Source organism: Dunckerocampus dactyliophorus, chromosome 2 (genome assembly GCF_027744805.1).
Source record: "Dunckerocampus dactyliophorus isolate RoL2022-P2 chromosome 2, RoL_Ddac_1.1, whole genome shotgun sequence".
Lineage (NCBI taxonomy): Eukaryota > Metazoa > Chordata > Actinopteri > Syngnathiformes > Syngnathidae > Dunckerocampus > Dunckerocampus dactyliophorus.
Genome location: NC_072820.1, coordinates 43,177,621 through 43,201,724, shown reverse-complemented (window position 1 = coordinate 43,201,724; position 24,104 = coordinate 43,177,621). Strand labels below are relative to the sequence as shown.

The following is a 24,104-nucleotide window of genomic DNA, read 5'->3' as shown; positions in this document are numbered from 1 at the left end:
ACCTTGTGTCTCAAGGGATCTTTGAAGAGAAATATGTAGCTTTGGCCCAGACCAATGACATCTCCAGGGCTAAGCTCGACTTTGGCTTTAAGTGCGCCGCCATTCCTAGTGACCACAGCATCCGGAAAAGGGCAGAGCGTGGTAGGTCCGCCAGTACTGTTGCGATGAAAACTGCAGTGTTTTGGAAGTATATCTTCTGCAAGGAGGGTGAAGTCCGCCTTTGATGCATCTTCCTTTTGTTCATTTTGTCGCCCTATTACAATGCTGGGATTCATAAGTAGGTAGATGACAAAGTCCTGTGGAGAAACATGGTAGAGAAGATGAAAGAGCATTGTATACATTTAGTTTTTAATGTAACTGGCTTACATTGAATAATGAGCAAATAATGAGCAAAACAACCCCTTTATTGAAAAGAATCAGGTACTGTATGTTCAACTACTGCATTCTGGGCTTCCAGGCTTATATTGAAATGTTTTTTTGGTGATTGTGTTTGACTTTGCCTTTGTGATGCCTGCCTTTTCATACATAACAAATAAACTCCACACACTTTATTCATCAACCCTGTTCACAAGGGAATGTTTTCAGGTCAAAACGGGAAAGTATTTTATTGCCTTTTTAGAGCCTTTCATCCTCACGGCAACTGCGTTTTGGGTGCCCTGAAATGGTATTTTTTGTGGGTGGGAAAATCTGATAAGACTGTGTTGTTGTTGCCGTATGGACAATCAAACCGTTGCTTTCTCACAACGCTGACGTCACCCCCACATTGACGTCACGTGACCAGAAATGAGCAGTTGTGTGCTTCTGCAGAAAAGCCAACATATCTGAATATTCCAACTGGCTTGACTGCCGGTCAGCATTCTTCTGATATTTTTCTTACCTTATACTCCAAAGTGACTTGCAGAGGTAATTCTGCTTTTTCGTAAGTCTACACAAGCCAGACAAGCGGAAGACGACAGACCTTGTGCGCATGAGTTTTCTTCTATTGTTTTGGTGTGTCACGCGGCTTTGTCTGTGTGTCTGTTTACAAACAGCGCCACATATAGGTGTGCCTTAGGTATATTTTCGGTGTATAAGCCAATACTATTTTCCCAGACTTTGAATGCTGCCACTTATACAGTGATACCACTACCAGCCAAATTTCCGTCAGACTACCCCAGGGCAGCTGTGGGTACAGATGTAGATTACCACCACGAGTGTGTGACTGAGGAGTGAATGAATAATGGGTTCACTTCATTGTGAAGCGCTTTGGATACCTTAAAAAGCACTATAAAAGCTAATCCATTATTATTATTATTGTTGTTATTATTATTAATAAAGAAAATAAGACATCAGAATAATTTAGACAAGGTATCAGTCATTTTGTTACTTTCCACTGTTTTCCTGTTAATGATATACATTACCACAAATGATTGACATATCAAAGTATCAATATTTTAATTTGAGAATCGATTTTTGGGCCTGAAAATCTGTTATCGGAGGTATCGATATTTCAGTATCGATCACTACTCATCACGGAGAACGCTTGGAGACATGCATTTGAAGCACGGCTTTCAGGTTGCAGGCTTGGGGTCTGATTTGCCTCGGGGCAGGGATGGTGCTGACATTGACAACAAAAGGAGGAGAGAGACCGGCGGCGTGTGTGCTGAGGGAATTGTGGGGCTGTTCGGTTCCAACACTTGAAGAGGACAACTTTTAGTTCCTAGGAGGAGGAGGAGGACAGCGATGAATGACATTTCTGGTAGGCTACTGATTAACTAGCTGTGTTACGCGCACTATTCGGCACTGTTTGGGGAAAAAAAACATTTAATTAAAAGTTTAAAAAAGCTTTCTGTGCAACATCTTTCTGTGTACTAAATATCCCATGTTATGACATAGACACCTGCGGATTATAGGCCGGTGTGGGCTATACATGTACAAATCTTTTTTTCCTCTTTAAAATTTAGTGGGTACGGCTTATATACCGGTGCACTCTATAGTCAGGAAATTATGGTACATCGTTTTCACGCAGTAATACATTCCTGTGTGGATGTGACTATTTACTGATATGATCCTCTTTTTTTCCAACTACCAAAAAAAAACAAAAAAAAACAGAAAGAAAGTCCCATGTGGACAGGACATTAGTCTGTTGGCCTGCACGTGTGTGGCTGTTTAAAATCTTGGTAATCAGACAGGAAGCAGTGCCATGGTTGTGTTTTTACAGCTTCTCGATTAGTGTTGTGACGGTTGTTCTTTTTACAGTTTGCTGACTTACAACAATTTTCCCCTTCTTTCTTTACTTTCTCTTCACACCGGCAACACAGAGTTCAGATTTTTCAGAAAGTAAAGGATGTAATACGGTCAATAGCTTAAACTTTAACAGAGACACAAACTGATAAATATTGTGACTTTAGTTAATTTAGAAACATTTTTATTTCATACTTTCACAAATACTGTAAAAATATTGAGCAACCCAGACTATTTTGAAATGCTCAGCGGCAGACATCGTTGAAGGGGTTTACACATGCTCGTGAGCTTGACGCACAGCAGGACTGAAGAAAGTAGGGTCGATCACAACAACCACAAATGGTAAAAATATATTGCATTTTGAAAGTCATGTTCATGGGTGTGCAGGAGCCTATCCCAGCGGCACACCATGAAATAGTCCCTCGTCAATTAAGGGCACAAGTAGATGAACCATTGACTCTCACATTCACACCTACGGACAATTTAGAGTCTCCAATTAGCCTAACATGCATGTTTTTGGGAGGGGGGGTGAAACCGCAGAAAACCTACAAGCATCCGGAGAACATGTAAACTCCACAGACACGTCCAAGCCAGATCCGAGGCAGATGTGCCAAAACTGAACAAGCTGAGTTTATGTCATAACTCCTCAATAGTTGTGTATATAAAAATAGCTACGTAGCGTTCATTAGACAAACAGTCCATGCATTACATCCAGTTAGCATTTGCTGTCAAACATTAGATAGAAGAAATATAAAAATGATTATGCAAAAGAGAATGCAGCCAAAGTCAAGGCAACATATTAAAAAGGTTTCAGCAATGGGCACATTTTTCAATTAATCATGAAATAATAGTTTCACATACAAAAGTGTAGAAAACACACATTTCTATAGTGGAGCTCAGGACACAAAGCAGAGACATCAAACAATCAAGTTTTTTTCTACATAACTAGCCGCTACAAGTGAACGGATAATTTTGTTATCGATAGAGACATCTTACCGCTGAGTTAGTTTATCCGTAATATGAATAATAGAGATGAAATTTTCTTATTGAGTCATCTTCTCTTAATCTTTGCCACGTAGGAGCAACAGCAAATCAGGAGGAGAGCTTAATGTCAGCTGATTGATGTCAAATAACATTTAGAAAGTGACGTTTAGGACATAAGTATCAACATAATGGACATCCCTGTATTAAAGCATACCCTTTGGCACATCACGCACGCATACTTAGTGTATACAATACTATGGCATCCTGTAAGGCACATTCAGTTGGCAAACACAAATGAGAGTCTTACACAAACTAGTCCATCTGCCCAAATAAAGAATCCTACGCATTGGTGACTCACGCTTGTTGTGTTATTAATACACAGCGTGAGTCCAACCGTGTTTGTAACGTGTCTTTATTACAAAACGTGTCTGTTCGCCTCCTCTCAACTCCCATCTGGAGGTCATTCCCCACAGGTCCGTCGCCCCTCATTAACGTCATCACCAATAGAGTCTGTAGTTCTTTGCTAACTGCCAGAGTTATACGACAAGTTTCTGCTTTTCTTGAATATAGCTGCAAAACAATCCACCATAGGTTCAAAATAAGTTGCAAGTGGCAGCACTTTGATAAGGAAGGTGAGAAACACTATTGAATACGTAAATCTTTATTTAGCCATTTCAGTCATCATTTATGTGTATTTCTACATGTAAAGCCATAATTACTTTCTACGAATTCTGTTTTCTATTAATATTCTGGTGTCTGGAAAGGATTAATTGGATTCGCATTGTTTCGTAAAGGTAACATTTCGTTTTCATACAATTTGGTTTGACCCTTTGGAAAAGATTAATAACAAAAACCAAGGTACTGCTGTATATTATTAGATATTACACGATTAGATATTAGACTAATAACTGCCTGTGAATATTCGCATTCATCCAGGTCTTTGTATTCTCAGGGCATTGAATCGATCACGACTGGACTGTTCAGGTTTCGCCTCTGATCCAAGCAGGCTTCATCAGTTCTTGCTCAAAGACTAAGTAGGACACACACCAGTCAGACTAGATAGAACAGCTCTAGTCTAAGAACTTGGTGCAAGATCCAGTGTATTTATCCTCTAAAGACGGCAGCATGCCCAGACAGGAATGGTTTCGCTCTTTTCAAAAGTGCTTGTTGTGGTGTAGGTATACCGCAAAGTCTTGACTTGAAAAGTTGAAGAGCTGTGTTGTGACATGCACCTGCTCAGTGGCTGCTTGGTTTCCCCAATGGAAAAATTGGTGCAAAGATCACTCTTTTGAGGACAAAAATTCACATATTGTGGACAGAGAAGACAGATGATGAAAGACAACTGAGGGAAGCCATCTACGTTAAGGTTGAGAAGCCATCTCTGAACATAAGGGAAGGTCTGCAACACCACCTTTCTCCCACATACAATGCTGCCTTTTCATCCCTTCCTTAAAAAATTCAATCATTTAGCTTCCAACAAATATACAAGGGGATGCTAACGAAGTTGATACCACCCAAACGACAATCATTGGTAGGCAGAGGCCCCACTCCATTCATCAGAACTACAGTCTGGCAAGTGTTTGTCCCAACCTAGTCTTTGAGCATGAACTGATGAAGCCTGCTCGCATGAGAGGCAAAATGTCTTCCAAGACACCTGAACAGTCTAGTTGCGATCGATCCAACGCCCTGAGAATACATTCATAACGATTTGCTTTGTCACCTATAACACAAAAGCGAAGATGTTCATGTTTTCTTCAGATAGCTTAACATATATTGACCTTCGTCGGTTGGTTGGTTGGTTTTAGCGTCTTTAATGTACAAAATGTATCAAAGTGGCCACCCGCATCTTTCAATGGTAGAAACCATTTGGAAACCCCCGCTTCAAAGGCACATTCAAACTTAGAGGTTATTTATTTAACAAGCGCAGTTTGGGCGAGGGGTTTTGCAAATTGTGTGTGTGTTGAGTGAATGAGTTACCTGTATGGAGCTGCAGCCATGTAGTAGCAGCAGGTATGGACAGTCGTGAGGTGGGTGAATAGAGTACTGTGTGGTGTTATCATCGCTGCTTTCTGTCTCCTCCCTCTCTGACTCTTCTCCTTCCTGCTCACCTCTCGGCCTTGGCGGACAGAGGGTCTCTGTTTTGGCCTGCAAACCACCATCCCTTTGAGAGGGAACTGCGAGTTCAATGTCATTCTGTTCTGGCCTTGCTTCTGGGCCCTTCCAGCTCTCTACTGAAGTTCCATTCAGGGACTCTCTTTGATCCTGAGAACTTTTATCCTGATCTTTCTTGGTCTCTGCATCTGCATCTATAAGATCCATCTCACTTTTACTCCTCCAGAGTTTCTGACTTCGACTGATTGTTCTCTCAATGAGGGAGGAGTTCACTCTGGAGCGACTCTTCTGCAGCTTTCGGGCCTGGGCGTTGATACCTATCAGGAAGATGAATAAACAAATGTAATGCTCAGGAATTAGCTTGAACATGGATTGTGTAAATAACCTGCTATATAAATACATTAAGCACCGAGTTAGTGGAACACGGCGAATGCCTGTTTTTTTCCCTGGCGTTAGGTGCTGTGTGTGTTCAGAGGCCACATACAGGAAACAGAGCTTGGTGGAAAGAGAGACACAGCTCATCTGATCACCCACACAGCAGGTATCCACACGGAGAGACTATCACATGTTGTGCCAGTCATACAAGCAAAACTCCAAACAGGACGCACTCTTACGCTGTGACCGCAGCTGTGTCAACCAAAGCCAGCGTTTCCAGTAGAAATGATGTGGTGCTACTGGTAACTATGGAAAGTTCGCGGGAAGCTCTCTGGGGCCTCGTGTTTTGTGCAAGTGGATGATTTTTTTCCATGCAAAATCTTTATAGCAGCATGCAATATAGTGCGTTAAAAAGCGGGTGTGCCACTGGAAGAGGTTTAATTAAACTGCAATGGCTAGTTTTAGCTTGGTCGGCATTTGTAATTGCCGTCAGAATGGAGAAATGAAAAGGAAAAATGTGGCGTTATTAAAGTTCTTTGATGTATGTGGTTTGGTTGTCTGGAAAAACACAGTGACACTTTGTGAGGACTCCCGGCACCAAGCAGTAGCACCCTACCAGCAGTGAAGGTGTCTTTATCTTTGGATGTCTGCTCCTCCACCAGGCTTCGCCGCTGGATTTCAAAGCGTCTTGCAAGGCCTTCCCTTGGTTTCCATAGCGACTGTAGGAGGAGTGGCTTCTCGTTGTCCCCCACAACTCGGAATCCTTCGGTTTTCCACTGACGCTCTCCAATGGAGCCAATCGTGTCACAGAGAACATAGGTGCTTGCTTCTTCTTTTCCGAGGCCATACCTGGATTACGTGGAGACGACAGAATCGTACTATGTCAAACTCTGAATGATTGATGAGGTCATCAAAAGAAATACATTTTTAAATAAAACGTGAGACGTGCTGGACTTGGGCATGATTCCACCAGGACTGCGCTCACACTTCACATTCGCGCGTTTGCTTTTCCCATCACTTCCAGACTGCTGTATTACTGCAATTTCCCTGACTGTGGATTATTTCCAGTCTTATTTTGAGTCTTTCTGATTATTTGTGTAACGTGGCAGCTGTCAGGAATTATTTGTAAGAGGAGCAATCACATAAATCAAGTGGTTCTCAACTGGTGGGCCGGGACACAAAAATGGGTTGGCGATCCTTTCTGGGGGAGTTGCAGACAGCGAGTCAAAAATGTCCTTAAAATTAATATACAGTGAATGTTTGAGACATTTGATTCTATTTTTTTTTTTTTTTTTTTTTACCAACATGACCTACAATCGTGGTCCAAACACAAAATGACAGTTGACACGTAACAGGTAAACACACAGGGCAACTACGGTACTACTATGGGATATAATAAACAACTATGTTCAAACTACACACATAACTTGAGCAAATTTTTACAAACCAAGTACCACAATGCATGCTGGGAGCAAGCACCACTCCCAATTAGGGGTGTAACAAAACATCTTTATCTCAAACTATCGCAATATTAAACCCGAATATGGATTTATCAATATGCTCTCGCCTTGTATTGTTTTTGAATTCTTATTCAAATATAGCCGCTATAAACTTCGAGTCCCCATTGTACATGTAGATCAAGATATTATCGTTATCGTGAGCCATGTATCGCAAATCGTATCTTGAGATTCCCAGCCCTCCTCCCAATACTTGCTGCGGCCAGACTCTACCTCCATTCTATGCTATTCTATGTTATTTTATGATGTGTCGCTATTAGCTGAATGTTAGATTCAGTAATATAATACTATAGCACTAAATGTGCTATCATGCAGTGTATAGTATAACATGCAAATGTTGCTCTATGTGTTCAGTTCCACTTGTGTTAATCATTTTGTTACATTTTTAGCTGAAATCCAAGCAAAGACTAACATACAAGTTCTCTCTCTCTCGGGGGAGCATTCCTGCCAACACTGGCCGTCTTTCACACCAAACTGTGGTTTGCGCTACACATTTTCAGAGCTATTAAACTGACTTTTTGGCACAGATACACACTGTTTGCGCACACGCTGGAATTATAACGTAATGGACAGGGCATCAAGTCTACTTTGTTCACTGTGTTTATTAAGTATAACCACAAGTGCATGCCTGACTGGTTTTATATCCAAATTATTTAGAGCAAAAACGGAGGAAGCGAGGACAAACAATCACACAGACACATATGGCAAACAGACACGCACATTCCCTCACCTTTCAAGGGCCTCTTTGACCAGCTCTTTTGCACTCGAGTGTGTGGTGGCGAGGACACTCTTATAGTGAGCTCCTTTGCAGATCTCACTCCCAAAGATCTTCAAGATTCCTGGAGCGCTTAACTGATTTGACAGTTCGGAGGGGTCGTCCACAATTGCCGCATCTGCTGAATGCAGCCACAGACATGGCAGCATTAGAGGCAAGACAGGGCACTTACAAGCATTAAGATTTACTGCACTCCATTACTGCACATTATTTGATGCATCAGTTATTTTGTACAGTCTTCCCTCGCTACATCGCCGTCCACCTTTCTTCGATTTGCCGTTTTACGGACTTTTGAAGTGCATTTTTTTTTTTTTTTTTAAACAGCATATGATACGCATTGTGTTCTGCGTCCTTGGGGCGTATTAGAGCGCTCCATCAGTGCTCTGTTGTATGTGTCTATTATTGTATTTACTACTGCTACCAGTAGAAGGTGTTGTATATGTTACGTTGGGCCCATGGCCGTAGTAGTGGAATCCAACATGCGGAGACAGAGCTTCCGTGAAACAACAAGTTTATTAACAAAAAAGGTGTCCACTACATGGTAAAAATACAAAAATGACAAAAGATAGAAAACAACTAAATTACACCTGGACCTAGTCACAGGGAAAAAAAGACAAAAACAGAAATCGTTGCTAAGCACGGTACTGAGCAGGACAAAGAAATCAAAACAGGAACCAAAAGAGCTGCATAAAAAACTAGCAGAAAAAGTCAAAACGAAAAGAGACCGCTGCTGGAGTATACCAAGCAGTGAACAAGGTACTTACAAAGAGCTAAACAACAAAAAGACCGGAAAGCAGAATACGCTGAGAACAGAGTTGCTGGAAGGAGCAGGTCACCGTGGCACGTCAGGCAACAATCTGGCAACAAGATGATGTCAGCACACAGCTTAAGAAAGCCAGCTAATCAGGCGCAGGTGTGACCAATTAGCTCCTCATGGTGGCATAGAGGTGTGCTGTAACAGACAGTATACTCATGGGAGAGTTGAGGACGTCTCCACCTCGTCTCAGCATGTGTTTAAGTGCCTGTAGAGCACATTAGGAACCCACAGTAGACAATACCTAGCTAAAACAGAGCCACAACAGTCCTTATGGGCTAAGAGAGAACCCGCCCATTGTGTTCTGCGTCCTGATTGGGTGTAGACCATTGTCAATCAATCTCCTTCATGCTGTTTTCTGTTGTGGTCAAACTCGCTAACAGTTTGAGTTGCTTGCTAACCGTTAATGAACGATAGAAGAAGAGCATGTTCACATTATAACTTCTTGTGTCCGACCTAGTTGATTGTTCATTCAAATTCAAACAATATTTGAACTAAGAGAGTGTTTAAACAAGAGAGAAATGTGAGAAAATGTTAATGCCTGTCTGAGAAAGTGTATAAAGTGTATGGTGAGGGGTTTTACAGCCTTCAAACATATATAATAATTCTAAACAAATAAAGTTGGCTACTTTGCGGATTTCACTTATTGCGGGCTATGTTGGGAACCCATCGTCCGCAATAAACGAGGGAACTTTGTACAACTAAAACACAGATTAAGAATCTGGTATCTACAGGGTGTCGCTAAAGTTTGGACGAATAGGCTAAAATGCATATATTATAAAATAATTTAATTTTAAAGATAATGTTTAAAATATTAATTTAATCTAGCTGTAACGGGGATGTCCAAAGTGCGGCCCGGGGGCCATTTGCGGCCCGCAGCTGTTTTTTTAAAAAAAATACAATTCAACAAAAAAAACACCAAAAATGGAAAGAAAGAGCAGTAGTTTTATAAGAACAGCTGAAATATGAGGAGAAAAAAGTTAATATTCAGAAAAAAAGTGGTAAGCTTTCAAGAAAAAAGTAATCATTTTACAACAATAAAGTTGAAATATTATGAGGAAAAACGTATATTTTAGAAGCATAAAGTGGAAATATTACAAGTTGGAATATCATGAGAAACAAAGATGCAACTTTTGGAAAACTTGGTTGGAAAAAAGTTATGGGATGAGAACAAAATTGAAAATTTTTTTGATGAAGTAAAAAACAGTTTAAACAGTTTAAAACAAAAAAATTGACAACAATATAGTATATTTATTTTTAAAAATTCTTATTTAAAAAAATGCAGAAATGGAAAAATTAGCAGAAAAGTGCAATGTAAGGAGAACAAGTTCATATTAATAACGCGCCTTGTCGCCTATAAAGCAAAGTTTCATTTTATATTATTATACACAATATATATTTTTAGTAGGTAATTTTAATAATTTAAAACATTTTTACATAATGTATTATTCATTAAATATTCATCAATTTAATGAAACATTTTTGCATATTACACCGTATGTCCAGACTTTAGGGACACCCTGCATTGTATTATAGAAGATACTAAACTAATGTACAGTATAGCACACTTTTGTATGGTGTGGCACGGTATGGCTTTTTTTTGTGGTCTAGTATGTACGTAGCATAGTATATCACTGTATAGTATGTCATGTTACGCTATGGATGGCATGGTATGGCACTGTATAGTAGAGTATAATATAATCTAACACGCTCTAGTGTAGTATAATATTGTACGGAGGTGTTTGAGACCGCCATTCAAAATATAATATAAAAATATAAATATAATAAAAGTCATTTGGGATCTTTTTATCATACTATACTGAATTATAATATTCGATGTTCACTTTGCACACCAGAGTTTGGAAAGGTAAAGTAAAAGGTCATTTTTAGATAGGGGCAAAAAAAAAAACATACAACTGTTGCATGAATCCTGCACCTACATCAGGGGTGTCCAAAGTGCAGACCGGGGGCCATTTGCGGGAAAAGAGAGAAAAAAGTTGTATTCTAATAAAAAAAAAAAAAAAAAAAAAAAAACTGCAGTTTTACGAGAATAAACTCGTCATATGAGGAAAAATAATGTCATTTTTGTAGAGTTGAAATATTAAAGAAAAAAATATGTCTTTAAAAAAAAAGTTGCAATATTATGAGAAACAAACCAAAAAAAATAAATATGTCATATTTGGACAATTAGGTTAGGGAAAAAGTTATAATATTATGGGAATACAGTGAAAATATTCATGAAATATAATATTTAAAAAAGAATTTGAACTATTTGGAGAAAAAAAAAACAACAGGAAAAATTGGGGGGAGGGGGGGCAAAGAGTGAAGACAATACTAATAATAGGCTTTTTCATCTACATCACAAAGCTGAGGTGCAGTTTTTTCTTGAAATATACATCATTTTTTAGCATACTTACGTGCGCTGTTTGACAAAATATCAAAGCATCGCTTGCATCCTTTCAAAGCGGCCCAATCTGGAAAAAGTTTGGACACCCCTGGCCTACATAATAAGTAACCAACTACAGCCTTTATGACGTCATCCAATCAGGTTAAATAGGATTTTACGAGCGCAGGCACACGAAGCACAAAGTGAGAGGCTACAGAGAGGAACGCAACTCAAAGAGTGCCAAAATAAAATAAATAAAATCCCTTTGATGCCAGAGTTTCCAAAGTGGGAGTGGAAAGTGTCCCTGCAACTCATGTGTGACTGACATGGTAGAAATGATCCAGCTATGAGATTTAATAGCTTTTCAAGATTCAAGATTCAAGATTCAAGAGTTTTATTGTCATGTGCATGGTAAAACAGCAGTTATACCATGCAATGAAAATCTTATTCTGTTCATACTCCCAAGAAAAGAAAGGAAACACGAGAAAGAATAAGAACATAGAAACATAAACACATAAACATATATACCAATAAATTAAGCAACAACAACAGAAGAGACATTAATACAAGCAAATAATACAAATAAATAAATAAATAAATAAATAAATAAAGTGCTATGAGTGTGTGCGTGTGTTGCGTGCGGCGTGTGCGAGTGCTTCGTTGAGAAGCCTGATGGCCTGTGGGTAAAAGCTGTTTGCCAGCCTTGTGGTCCTGGACTTCAAACTCCTGTAGCGTCTGCCTGACGGTAGGAGTGTGAATAGTGAGTGTTGTGGATGTGTGCTGTCCTTGATGAGGTTGTGTGTTCTGCGTAGGACTCTAGATTTATAAATGTCTTGCAGTGAGGGGAGGGCTGCCCCAACAATGTTCTGTGAGGTCTTGATCACCCGCTGGAGTGCCTTCCTATCACGTGTTGTACAGTTACCGTACCAAACAGTGATGGAGGCGGTAAGGACACTTTCGATAGTGCATCTGTAGAAGCAACTCAGGATTGTGGTGGACATGCCAAATTTCCTCAGTCTTCTCAGGAAGTACAGTCTCCTTTGGGACTTCTTCAGAATTTGTTGGGTGTTGTGAGACCAGGTGAGGTCCTCGCTGATGTGTGTGCCAAGGAACTTGAGCGTGTAGAGGAGTGGACTCAGCACACACCCCTGTGGGGTCCCAGTGCTCACAATTCTTGAGCTGGATGTGCAGTTGTGGACTCTGACTGACTGGGGTCTGCCTGTGAGAAAGTTAAACACCCAGTTACAGAGGGAGGGAGACAGGCCAAGTGTGAGGAGCTTATTTGTGAGTTTGTGGGGGCAGACTGTATTAAAAGCAGAGCTATAGTCTATAAATAGCATTCTGACGTATGTGTCCTGGCCCTGTAGGTGAGAAAGGGCTGTGTGGATGGCAGTGTTGACTGCATCATCCGTGGACCGGTTCTGGCGATATGCAAACTGTAGAGGGTCCACAGTTGCCGCCGGGATGCTCTTTTTGATGTGGGTCATGACTATTCTTTCAAAGCACTTCATAACAATAGGAGTGAGTGCTATAGGGCGATAGTCATTCAAGCAGGTCACGTTGCTCTTCTTGGGTACGGGCACTATGGTGGTGGACTTAAAGCAGGTCGGTACAGATGCTTGTGCAAGCGACAGGTTAAATATGTCAGCAAGCACATCAGCTAGCTCTGATGAGCAAACCCGAAGTGCACGTCCTGAGATGTTGTCTGGCCCTGCTGCTTTTCGTGGGTTTGTTTTGTTTAGAACCCTGCGCACATCAGCTGATGTCACCATGAGAGGTGAGTCCTGTGTGCTCCCCAGGTTCAGCCACCCTCTCTGCTCATCAGGAGTTTGGGTGTCAAAGCGGGCATAGAACTCGTTCAGCTCATCTGGAAGTGTGGTTTGGCTGGACGTGGCTATGCTACTCTGCTGTCGATAGTCTGTTATGTGCTGGAGCCCCGCCCACATGCGCCGAGGGTCTGAGGTGGAATAGTAGCCCTCCAGCTTCTGTCTGTACTGTCTTTTGGCCTCCCGTATGGACCTCCTCAGGTCATATCTGGCCTTTTTGTAGTCATCAGCGGTGCCCATGACAAATGCAGTCGAACGAGCACGTAGCTTAGCCCTTACATCACAGTTCATCCACTGTTTTTGGTTAGGGTATTTTCTGTAATACTTGGTGGTGGTAACAGTCTCTATGCATGTGCTAATGTAGCCAGTAACAGCAGAAGCATATTCATCCAAATCAACAGTACAATCTTCCCTCCCCGCTGCAGTTTTAAACACATCCCAGTTTGTGCAGCCAAAGCAGTCCTGAAGTACTTGATCAGTTTCTTCATTCCACACTTTAACTGCTGTACGTACAGGGGGAGCTTTTTTGGCTGTCTATTTACCATTATGCAATATCTACAGCATTTCATCTTAGAGCCTTTCGAACTACAGTATGTCCCAACATCAAGGCTTTTGTTGTGTGGATGTCTGCTACAAATGTGTATTTACTACTGCCAAGATGAGATCAGTCAAACGGCTGGATGTTTTTTTTTTTTCCAACGCTGCAAAGCTGCTTAACAGCATTTTCACAGCTTCTAAATGCCCCGTGACTTAACTGGGCTGTAACCATCATGGGATCCTGCTTTGAAAATACATTGATATACTTATTATCTACCATTCATTGAGTGAGTAAAACACCGAGCATGACGTACTGCTTGTTTTCCTGACTTGCTTGGACATGGCCACAGAGAGCGAGCCAGAGGTGGGGCCGCGAAGGAAGACTCCGGAGAGGCGGTTGGTGTGGCGACGGATGCGGTTCTTGTAAGGCTGTCTGAAAGCCACGACCTCAGCTGACCTGCCGGTAGATGAACTGCCGGTGGACGAACTTGACCTGAATGATGAAACAGGAAGAGAATTGCCCTTGAGCAAGGCTGTAGGCAATGAAAGTAAATGACATAGAGGATCCAGTGGAAAAGAAACAATGGCTTTGTCGGAGAAAGGAGAACAATAACATATGAAAGGTATAAATAATTATACATAACTTGTATAAATCACAAACAGTCATGCCTGTGCTCTGAGTACGTTTATACATACAGTACAGTACATGCCTGTTGTCCACGCTCTGTCTCCATTCCTCTCTTAGCTCCCAGTATACATGACGGAAGGGTTGTGCACCACACAGCAAGCCTGTAAGCTTCTTACCACAATGGTTCAAAGGTTCTTTGCTCAAATTTCTGATTTTTTTTTTACAGTGAAGAAATTCAAAGTCAAATATCGAAGTGTGGACATGACTGTGGTCGACTTATTGGGAAGTGAGTAGAGTCTCACATTGTTTGTCATCATTGTCTACGACGTGGGTGTCCAAAGTGCATCCCGGAGGCCACTTACAGCGCGTGGCTGTTTTTTTATTGGCCTTTGGCACATTCTAAAAATGTAATTTAACAAGAAAAACAAAAAATGGAAAAATAAGCAGAAATTTTACAAGGATAAAATCAAAATATTAAACGAAAAAAGCTAAAATCTAACAAAACGAGGTTGTAATTTTACGAGAATGACGCTGTCATAATATGTGAAACAATAACATCATTTTATTAGCATAAAGTTTAAATGTAAAAAAAGAAGCTGTAATATGATAAGAAACAAACAAACAAACTAGTTTAATTTTTTTGGAAAATTAGGTTGCGGAAAAAGTTATAATGTTACAAGAATAAAGTCAAAATATCATGGGAATAGAAGTCATAATTCCGAGAAGAAGATTTACACGAAGAAAGTTCAAATAGTTGGGGGAATAAAACAACAGAAATGAAAAAAAAAAATCTGGAATTTCAGAAAGAATAAAGTATAGTATATAATATAATATTAAGAGAGTAGAGTCATATTCTATTGAGAAAAAAAGCTGCAATTTTACAAGAATAAACTCCTAATATTATGAGGAAAAGTATTGTCTGAAAATAGAATTTAACAAGAAAACAAAAAAAAAACACAACAGCAAAAATGTTGAAATCACCAGCAATTTTACAATTTAAAATATGATGAGAAAAAAGTCATAATTTTATATAACATCACATATAACATCATTTTAGAAGCATAAAGTTGAAATATTAAAAAAAAAAGTCGTAATATTATGAAAAACAAACAAAACGAGTTGTAATTTTTCAATCATTGGGTTGTGAAAAAAGTTAGAATTTTACCAGAATAAAGTCAAAATATTACGGGAATAACAGTCATAACTACGAAAATAAAATTCATAAGAAGAAAGTTGAAATAGTTGGGGGAAAAAAACAGAAATGGAAAAAACAGCTGCAATTTTAGGAGAATAATATCAAAATATTAAGAGAAAAGACTCGAAGACGGTGTCCACATGGTCTCTCGCTGCCACATTGTGTCTTTGGTAACAGTAGTCTTCAATGAAGGTAAAAGTGACTTTCAATGTTAATTTATCCCGTTCATTTGTCATTTATATGCATTTTGAATTGTTGTATGCGTGTAAAGCTATAATTAGAAACCTATAAAAACGCGTTTTGTGTTAACATTTTCGAAAGTCGACAGCGGTTGCCGTTTTGTTAACTTGCTAACTAGTTAACTAGCTTAACCGTTTTGTGACAAAAAATAGATATATATTAAGAATACAGATGGACTCACACAATGTATTAACAATACAACAAGATGTGCCATATTGTACGCTAACCGGAGAATGCACGCAGACTGAAGCAAAATTGTGGCGTAAATTTTCGATTGCGACCAAAAAGCAAGCTAACCCGGGGCTCGTGCTAACCAAGGTTCCACTGTATATTTAAATTGTTTACTTTATTATATGGTATATAACATAAATACGTAAAATAATAAATTCAGTTTGTTGTTAATTGAAGGAATCAATTGATGACTGAAACGTTTAAGCCTTTTTTAGCCTTTTAATGTCCCGAGTTTTTTTTTGTGTATTGCTTTTCTATTGTTTATTGTTTTTTTTCTCTGTTACTTGCCTGGGGAATACAGACGGAAAACAGCAGTTGTACTATAATCTGGCATATTTACTTATGTATTGGTTGCAGATGTTCATGAATATGCATTGTCCCTAATAAATACTGTAAATAAATTAAAAAATAATATATTTAAAATTTATATCAGTATATAGAATGTATGTTTATATATATATGTTTTATTATTTTAATTACATTTTATTTTTCAGTATATTATCTGTTTGTATTTATTAATAATTTACTAATTCATTTAAAATGTATGATGTATGTACAGTGGTTTGAAAAAGTGTTTGCCCCCTTCCCAAAAATGGAGGAAGAAATTCCAAAATTCTGCACAATGGAGGAAAGGAATGAAACCATAGATAGGAATCCTAATTCCATGTTTCTCACTGATGTAACAAAAAAGGAAATCACTGATATTGTCAATAATTGTAAAGCAAAAACATCAACTGATTGTCATGGAATCGAAATGGAAACAATAAAAAGGGTTATCAATGAGGTCGTAGAATCGTTAACATATATCAGTAATTTGTCATTTCAGACTGGAAAATGTCCTAACAAAATGAATATTAGTTCCAATTAGTTCAAATTAAAAAAAATTGAGACAAATATCAATTTACAAATTACCAGTTTCCTTATTACCCCAATTTTCAAAAATTATCGAGAAGCTATTCAACAACAGGTTGGACAAATTTATTAATAAGAATGAATTACTTGCAGATAGTCAATACGGATACAAAGCTAAACACGGCTACAGAGCTAACCACTGTCCCATGTTTTCGCCATTTGTGGATAATGGCTCTCACTGTGGTTGGCTGGAGTCCCAAAGCTTTAGAAAAGGCGTTATAACCTAGTTCTCAATTAACCTTAAATTATTAAATTATGTTTTAACGGTGGCAAACACTTTTTCACACAGGGCCATGTAGGTTTGGATGTTTTTCTCCCTTAATAATAAAAAGTTTAATCTAAAAACTGCGTTTTGTGTTCAGTTGTGTTGTCATTGGCTAATATTTGAATTTGTTTGATGATCTGAAACATTTAGACAAACACTTTTTCACACTACTGTTTTATATGTGATCAAATACTCCAGCAGCACCATATGTGTTGTTACTTATCAAAGTTATTTTTACATTTTAGTATGAATATAGTAGTTGACTTCTTTTTACACTTGTGTGACATTTAACAGAACAAGATGTTTGTTCTATTTTGCCATTATTTCTAAGAGGAAAACTTGGCATACGGTCTCTCTCTGGATTACTGAAACATGCTGTAATGTCTTAACCATAATTAATTGACTTTGTATTGACATGTTGGCTGTAGAGCTGGAGCTGCATTTGTTAGCCTCCAAGCAAAATTCGGAGAAAAAAAATGCCATTTCTGCTGAATGAACGACATCTCTCAAGTTGAGAGACTCTGAGAAAGAGCTGCATCAGTAATATTGAACAAAACAGCGTGTCCTATACTCACTGCAAGGAGCCATCACTGGACTTCCTTCCAAGCCTCATAATGCGTCTTTTCAGAGAGGATGCAGGTAAACCTCTTGGTAATTCCTCTACTTTCATGTGGCTCATCTTCGGTCGAGTATTTCAACATTCAGGAGTTCAGGTTAAGCTGATCCAGATCGTTTTAAAGTCCTGGTGGTTGCACCATGTCCTGTGAGAACTGATGTGCTTCACTCCTGCAGATGTTCCCCGCTCCCATCCAGATGTCGGAGCAGCTGTTCTTTTTATCCCCGACTTCTTCCGGTTTGAAAGATAAAAAGTGGATAACAACAGGCAAAGATCGCGATAGAATTCCACAAAGGTCGATCAAATGTAGTTCTTAAATGAAAACGGGCCTGCTTTCTGCTCTCCAGATGTGCTTGCACAGCGCAACTGTCTGAGGATGCCAAGTGCGCGCACGCACGCACACATCACACAAGTCACACCCACTAACGCACCAAAAGACTTCTAAAGAGGACGGATCACTGTTTAAATTGAACGAGTCGCTCATTTGTTTGCATTCCTGACTGACCAGGTTTACTAGTACCATATTATGACATATTAAGCTCATGCAAAACGTCAATACATGGAAAAGGGGTGTTCTTTAAAATTGTGATTTCCAACGCTATCTAAAGAGAAGCAGAAAAAGACTATGCCGCCATCTGCTGGATGCCTGCAGAACAATCCATCTATTTCCTACGCCGTTTGTCCTCACTAGGGTCGCCGGGGCTGCAACCTATCCCAGCTGACTGTGGACGAGAGGCGGGGTACACCCAGGACTGGTCGCCGGCCAATCGCAGGGCACATATACAGTAGACAAACCACCATTGACCTATGGGCAGTTTAGAGTTGAATGCAGAACAAAAAAAATATAAAAGCAAATGAAGAGTCGCTGGACCGTACATGGAAAGTAAAATACGATCTCTTAATATGGCTTAAATGTTTAATTAACCGATCGCTAAAATAAATGGTGGCCTAATGTTTATTTCACTACGAATACTAGTAATGGACAATATACCACCATCAATATACACGCTGGGTTGAGATCATGACGTGTCAGATCTTGAAGTTACCTCGTTACTCCTGTTCACGCGAACATCATTAATAAATTCTATTAATTATAAATTAATAAGCATTATTCGATTAATAGTAGAGGTGGGAGAAACTCTAAATTTCAGTATCAATCGGATGCACCTGATGAAAATTTGAATACCAGTTGAAAAACTGAAAGAGTTTACATTTTGCACCGTTGGATCTTAAGGAGGTTCTAAGTAGAGCTTCAAAATGCAAAAAGAAAAAATGGGAGTGAGGCAAAAATGTTTTGGATTAAGCAATTTATTGCAAACAAGCATTAAAGTGAAATAGGCTGTTCATCAGCTGATCAAAACTGTAAGACCACAACACAGAAAAAAAAAAAAAAGTTCAAAAAAGGACTGACTAGTGAGTATCCTTCATTTATCGCCTCTAAAATTGTGTTGAGCATGCTTGATGCCAGTGTTTCCAGGAGGCTAGTGGGAAGAAGGCTTCACAGAGAGCAGCCACTGTCTGGAACTGACATCCATTTTTGTAAACTTCCCTTGCCGTCCATGCCGAACGTTCTCAAATGGATTTATATCAGGGGAACACACAGGGTGCTCCAAAAAAGTGACGAGTCAGGCGTGACATTGTGAACTGCAGCGTTGTCCTGTTGAAAAAGCTAGTCATTACCACATAGACAGCCTTTAGTCATGAGGGATGCCCCCTGCAACATCTCCATATAGCCAGCTGCCGTTTGACGCTCCTGCACAACCTGAAGCTTCATTGTTCTGCTGAAGGAAAAAACACTCCAGATCATGATGGAACCCCCTCCAGTGTGCCGTATGGAAAACACCTCGATGATCTCCTTGTCATGGCAGTAACATTGGAAGTCATCAGGACCATCAAGGTTACATTTTTTCTCATCAGAGAATAAAACTTTATTCCACCTTTCAATGTCCCATGTTTGGTGAATTTGTGTAAATTCCAAAAGGGCTTTAAAGAAGTTTAAAATGATTGTCTTATTGCGTCCAACCTCAGCAGCAATGGTGCGCTGCGAGAGACCTGGCTTATGCAGCTCAACAATCTGTTTTTGTGAAGATTTTGGCTTTGAAAGGCTGTGGTCTTAAAATTTTCAGTTAAATGCTTGTTTGCAATAAATTGCTTACGCCAAAAGTTTTTTGTCTTACTTCCATTTTATCTTTTTGCATTTTGAAGCTCTACGTAGAACCTGCTTAAGATCCAACAGCGCAAAATGTAAATTCTTGCAACTCTCAACTGGTCTTAAAATTTTGATCAAGAGTGTATTTGTGAAAATAAACATAGAAGAGAATTGAAAACTATCAATCTCACCACGTTAGTTTCAATCTGATACTGACACCACTCTTGATATTGATACAATACATATTTGGAGCAATTCGTGCATGCACCTAGGTCTGAAACTAATGATTATTTTAATAACCGATAAATTGATTGATTTTTTTTTTCAATGAATTGATGAATCGGATAAAAAAAAACACATTGTTAATTTCTGCCTCTTTATTCAGAAATAGAAGATTTGAACTGACAAAACAAATAAGTGCACAAACACTAGGTTGCCACTTGAATACAGTGTTCCCTCGTTTATCTCGGGGATAGGTTCCCAAAACAGCCTGCAATAAGTGAAATCCGCGAAGTAGCCAACTTTGCTTTTTTTTTCAATTATTATATACAGTCAAACTTGTCTATAGCGGCCACTAGAGGGAGTCTGCAAAAGTGGCCGCTATAGACAGGTGGCCTCTATAGACAGGTTGGTGTCCAGTTTGAATGTTGACCAGTAGAGGAAAAAAAAGAAAAAAAAGGGAAAATAATAATAATAATGTTGACAAGCAGAGGGCACTGCAGACTGCGGATAAAAGTTGTACAGCACTACTAGGCTTGTTATTATCATGGTTCATGGTTTTAATCCTGAACATGCATATGAGTCAAACAGTAGCACATCACATAGTACAATTCACAATTTTGCATGTCCAAAAAGGAGTAGGAAGAAGCAAAGCTTGTTTAATCCTACCCCTCATCAGTTTCACATCAGTTGCAATACATTTATTCACCTCTTGTTCTTCCAAGTGTACTTTGTAGGTCTACATGACCATGTAGTGCAATCATAGCCAAGGTTTTTACTTACTAAAAGGAAGCTAGAGGCTTAATAATAACTGATAGAATATATCCACGACCCACAGAACAAAGCTGTGCTAGTAATGTCTTATGCTTGTTTTTAATATTTTACTTTTTATACGGCAGAGTGTCATTACAGCTTTAGTTCATCAGGAAGTGACGGGAAGTGACGGTGGGCGTCCCGAGCAGGAGAGCTAGGCTCAGTGCTAGCTGTGAGTTTTGAGAGAGTTGGGAAGTGTGTTTATGTTGGCGTGGATGTAAAGTCCTGCAGTGTTCTCCGCTGTTAATAAAGCCATTAAAGTGCATCGGCGACGTGAGTCTCTCCTTCCCCACAACAAGCGGCATTACAGTATTGACCAGTGCACACCAGGAAATAACCGGTGTCACTTCTTACAGGCATTGCCTGGACAGCTATGTACTGGGGCTTGTTTAACCTTTGCCTTGTGGGAAAGCAGGAAGGAGAGACGATGCTGAGAGATGTGTGTGTGTTCTGAGCTGCTGTCTGGTGGCCGCGTTCAAAAAATAAAGTTGGCAGAAGAAACAGGAGAAGTTTCCTTCTTTGCTTCGGAGCTGAATAACACTGACAAGTTAACAGACTAGTAGCGAACGGAAAAGAAGACGGCTTTGTTTGTGTCGAATACAGAAGATGAGGACTTTGATGGATTTGTGGATGAGGATTGATGAAAAATAACGTGAGTACATTCTAAAATACTTCAATTAAGTACAACCGAACTCAGTTTTGCTCCCGCTGCCGCATGCATGCTAGCGTATGTTTTTTTTTTTATTGTAGCGTCGCTGGGAGCACGTCCTGTTCCCAGCCTAATTTGCGCTAATGTTTTGGTGCAAATGCTCTTAAAGTTACATGTTTGACCAGGAAATAGCAAGCTCAAAAGAAGACGGCTTTTTTATGTGGAACAACTGACAGTTTGTGTGGATCTTGTGAATGATTGTGACTGAGCTAGGACTCAGTAATTAAAGTCTACACACGACGGCTTCATTGATTGAAAAACAAAACTTTTTTGTGCATGAAGCTTCTACTTGAGTTGGTCAGATATTGACCAAGGGAGACAAAATGGGTGGCCGCTGGCCGCGTTGGACAGGTGACTGCTATACACAGGGTCTAAAACATGTAAATTTGCTGCGGGGGATTTTTCAGTGGCTGCTATAGGCAGGTGGCCTTTCTATAAAGGTGGCCGCTAAGACAGGTTTGACTGTATGTTTTAAATCTGTAAAACCTCTCCCCCTTACACTTCATACACTTTTCTCAGACAGGCATTAACATCTTCTCACATTTCTCTCGTGTTTAAACACTCTCAAAGTTCAAATTTTGTTTGAATTTTAATGATCAACCTACTAGGTTGAACACAAGAAATTATAAAGTGACTCACGCATATTCACTTCTCTGACCGTGCCTCTTCGCCCTGGCGTCGTTCGGCTGTAGCGTTTTTCTATCCTTGTTAAAACATATTGTTCCTGTTGTTGTATTTTCCTCACACGGTTCGCTTCTTCTCTTTCTTCTATTCTTTACAGTATTGGTGGTTAACAAGCAGCTCACAAGGTCAGCTAGTTTGGCAGCCATGACCACAAGAGATGACGAAGGAGATTGATTGACAATGGTCTACAACCAATCAGGATGCAGAAGACAATGGGCGGCACAGACAGAAGAGAGAGAATAGAGAGAGACACATAAGTACAACACTCAACTTCTCACAATGCAATTCTACTTAAAGGGCCAGGCTTGGCCTGTAACAGCATTCATACGCTGCACAAAAAAAAGGCACTAAAATTGCACAAAAAATTCAGCAAAACAGCAAGTCCAAGAAAAGTTAACAGCGATGGAGCGAGGGAACACTGTATTCTTTTAGAATAATGTTAAATAATAAAAAATCGAAACGGGTCCGACTTATTGCCGGCAATGCGAACCAAACTCTGACACCATTCATACGGGGAACGAACACCCTGAGTTAGCTGGTCCTATACTCCCGGAGTACTCCCCACAGAATTCCTCGAGGAACGCGGTCGAATGCCTTCTCCAAGTCCACAAAACACATGTAGACTGGTTAGGCAAACTCCCATGTACCCTCAAGTACCCTGCTGAGAGTGTAGAGCTGGTCCACAGTTCCACGACCAGGACGAAAACCACACTGCTCCTACTGAATCTTGACTCTTCGGTCCCCCTTCTTAAAAAGGGGGACCACCACTCCGGTCTGCCAATCCAGAGGTACTGCCCCTGATGTCCACGCGATGCTGCAGGGTCGGACTCCTTTTTCAGTTTAACGGCATCCCTCACCACTGGTGTCCACCAACGGGTTCTGGGATTACCACCACGACAGGCACTGACCACCTTACGGTCACAGCGCTGATCAGCTGCCTCGACAATGGAGGCACAGAACATGGCCCATTCAGACTCAATGTCCGCCACCTCCCTCGGAAGATGGTCGAAGCTCTCCCGGAGGTGGGAGTTGAAAGTCCTTCTGAGAGGCAACTCTGCCAGTCGTTCCCAGCAGACCCTCACAAAATGTTTGGGCCTGCCAGGTCTGACTGGAATCCTCCCCCACCATCAGAGCCAATTTACCACCAGGTCGTGATCGGTTGAAAGCTCCGCCCATGGACACCCTTATGCTTGAACATTGTGTTTGTTCGACAATCTGTGATGAGCACAGAAGTCCAATAACAAAGCACCGCTCGGGTTCAGATCAGGGGGGCTGTTCCTCCCAATCATGCCTCTCTAGGTCTCTCCAGGTCTCTGCCAACGTGAGCATTGAAGTCCCCCAGCAGAACAAGGGAATCCCCTTAGGGAGCACTCTCCAGTACTAGAGACTTACTTAGAGACTCCAAAAAGTGTGAGTAATCTGAAATGCTGTTTGGCACATAAGCACAAACAACTGTCAGGACCCGTCCCCCCACCTGAAGACGGAGGGAAACTACCCTTTCATTCAGCGGGTTAAACTCCAACATACAGGCCACAAGCCGGGGCGCAACAAGGATTGCCACACCTGCTCGTCTACTCTCACTGCTGGCAAAGCCAGAGTGGAACAAAGTCCATCCCCTCTTGAGAGGACTGGTTCCAGAGGGCTCCTCGGTAACCCGCTCCCAGGCAAGGGAAAACGTGGTCCAATGATTTGTTTCATCATAGGGGTCTAATGAGCCACTCTTTGTCTGGTCCCTCACCTAGTACCTGTTTGTCGTGGGTGACGCTACCAGGGGCCTAAACCCCCCCCCGACAACTTAGCTCCTAGGATCATCGGGACACGCAAACCCCTCAACCATGAGAAGGTGGTAGCTCAAGGAGGAGCTCAAATAGCTTCAGTAAAACAATAGATGTAC

General features: G+C 40.4%; 1 protein-coding gene across 6 annotated transcripts in view; it reads right to left on the bottom strand.

Moving 5' to 3' along the window:
• Positions 1-17,984, bottom strand: part of radil2b (Ras association and DIL domains 2b) — a 45,311-nt gene extending 27,327 nt beyond the window's left edge. For 3 of the 6 annotated variants that reach the window (XM_054756956.1, XM_054756994.1, XM_054756974.1), the window contains exons 1-6: positions 17,596-17,984; positions 13,864-14,042; positions 7,942-8,107; positions 6,311-6,543; positions 5,185-5,636; positions 3-296 (exon numbers count right to left, since the gene is read on the bottom strand). In XM_054756956.1, coding sequence (XP_054612931.1) covers positions 3-296; positions 5,185-5,636; positions 6,311-6,543; positions 7,942-8,107; positions 13,864-14,042; positions 17,596-17,699 — 1,428 coding nt within the window. In that variant the 5' untranslated portion in view covers positions 17,700-17,984. Of the gene's footprint in view, positions 1-2; positions 297-5,184; positions 5,637-6,310; positions 6,544-7,941; positions 8,108-13,863; positions 14,043-14,193; positions 14,278-17,595 lie in introns of those variants that run through there. The other 3 variants (XM_054756966.1, XM_054756983.1, XM_054757003.1) reach the window with 3 other exon arrangements.
• Positions 17,985-24,104: the final 6,120 nt, after the last annotated feature.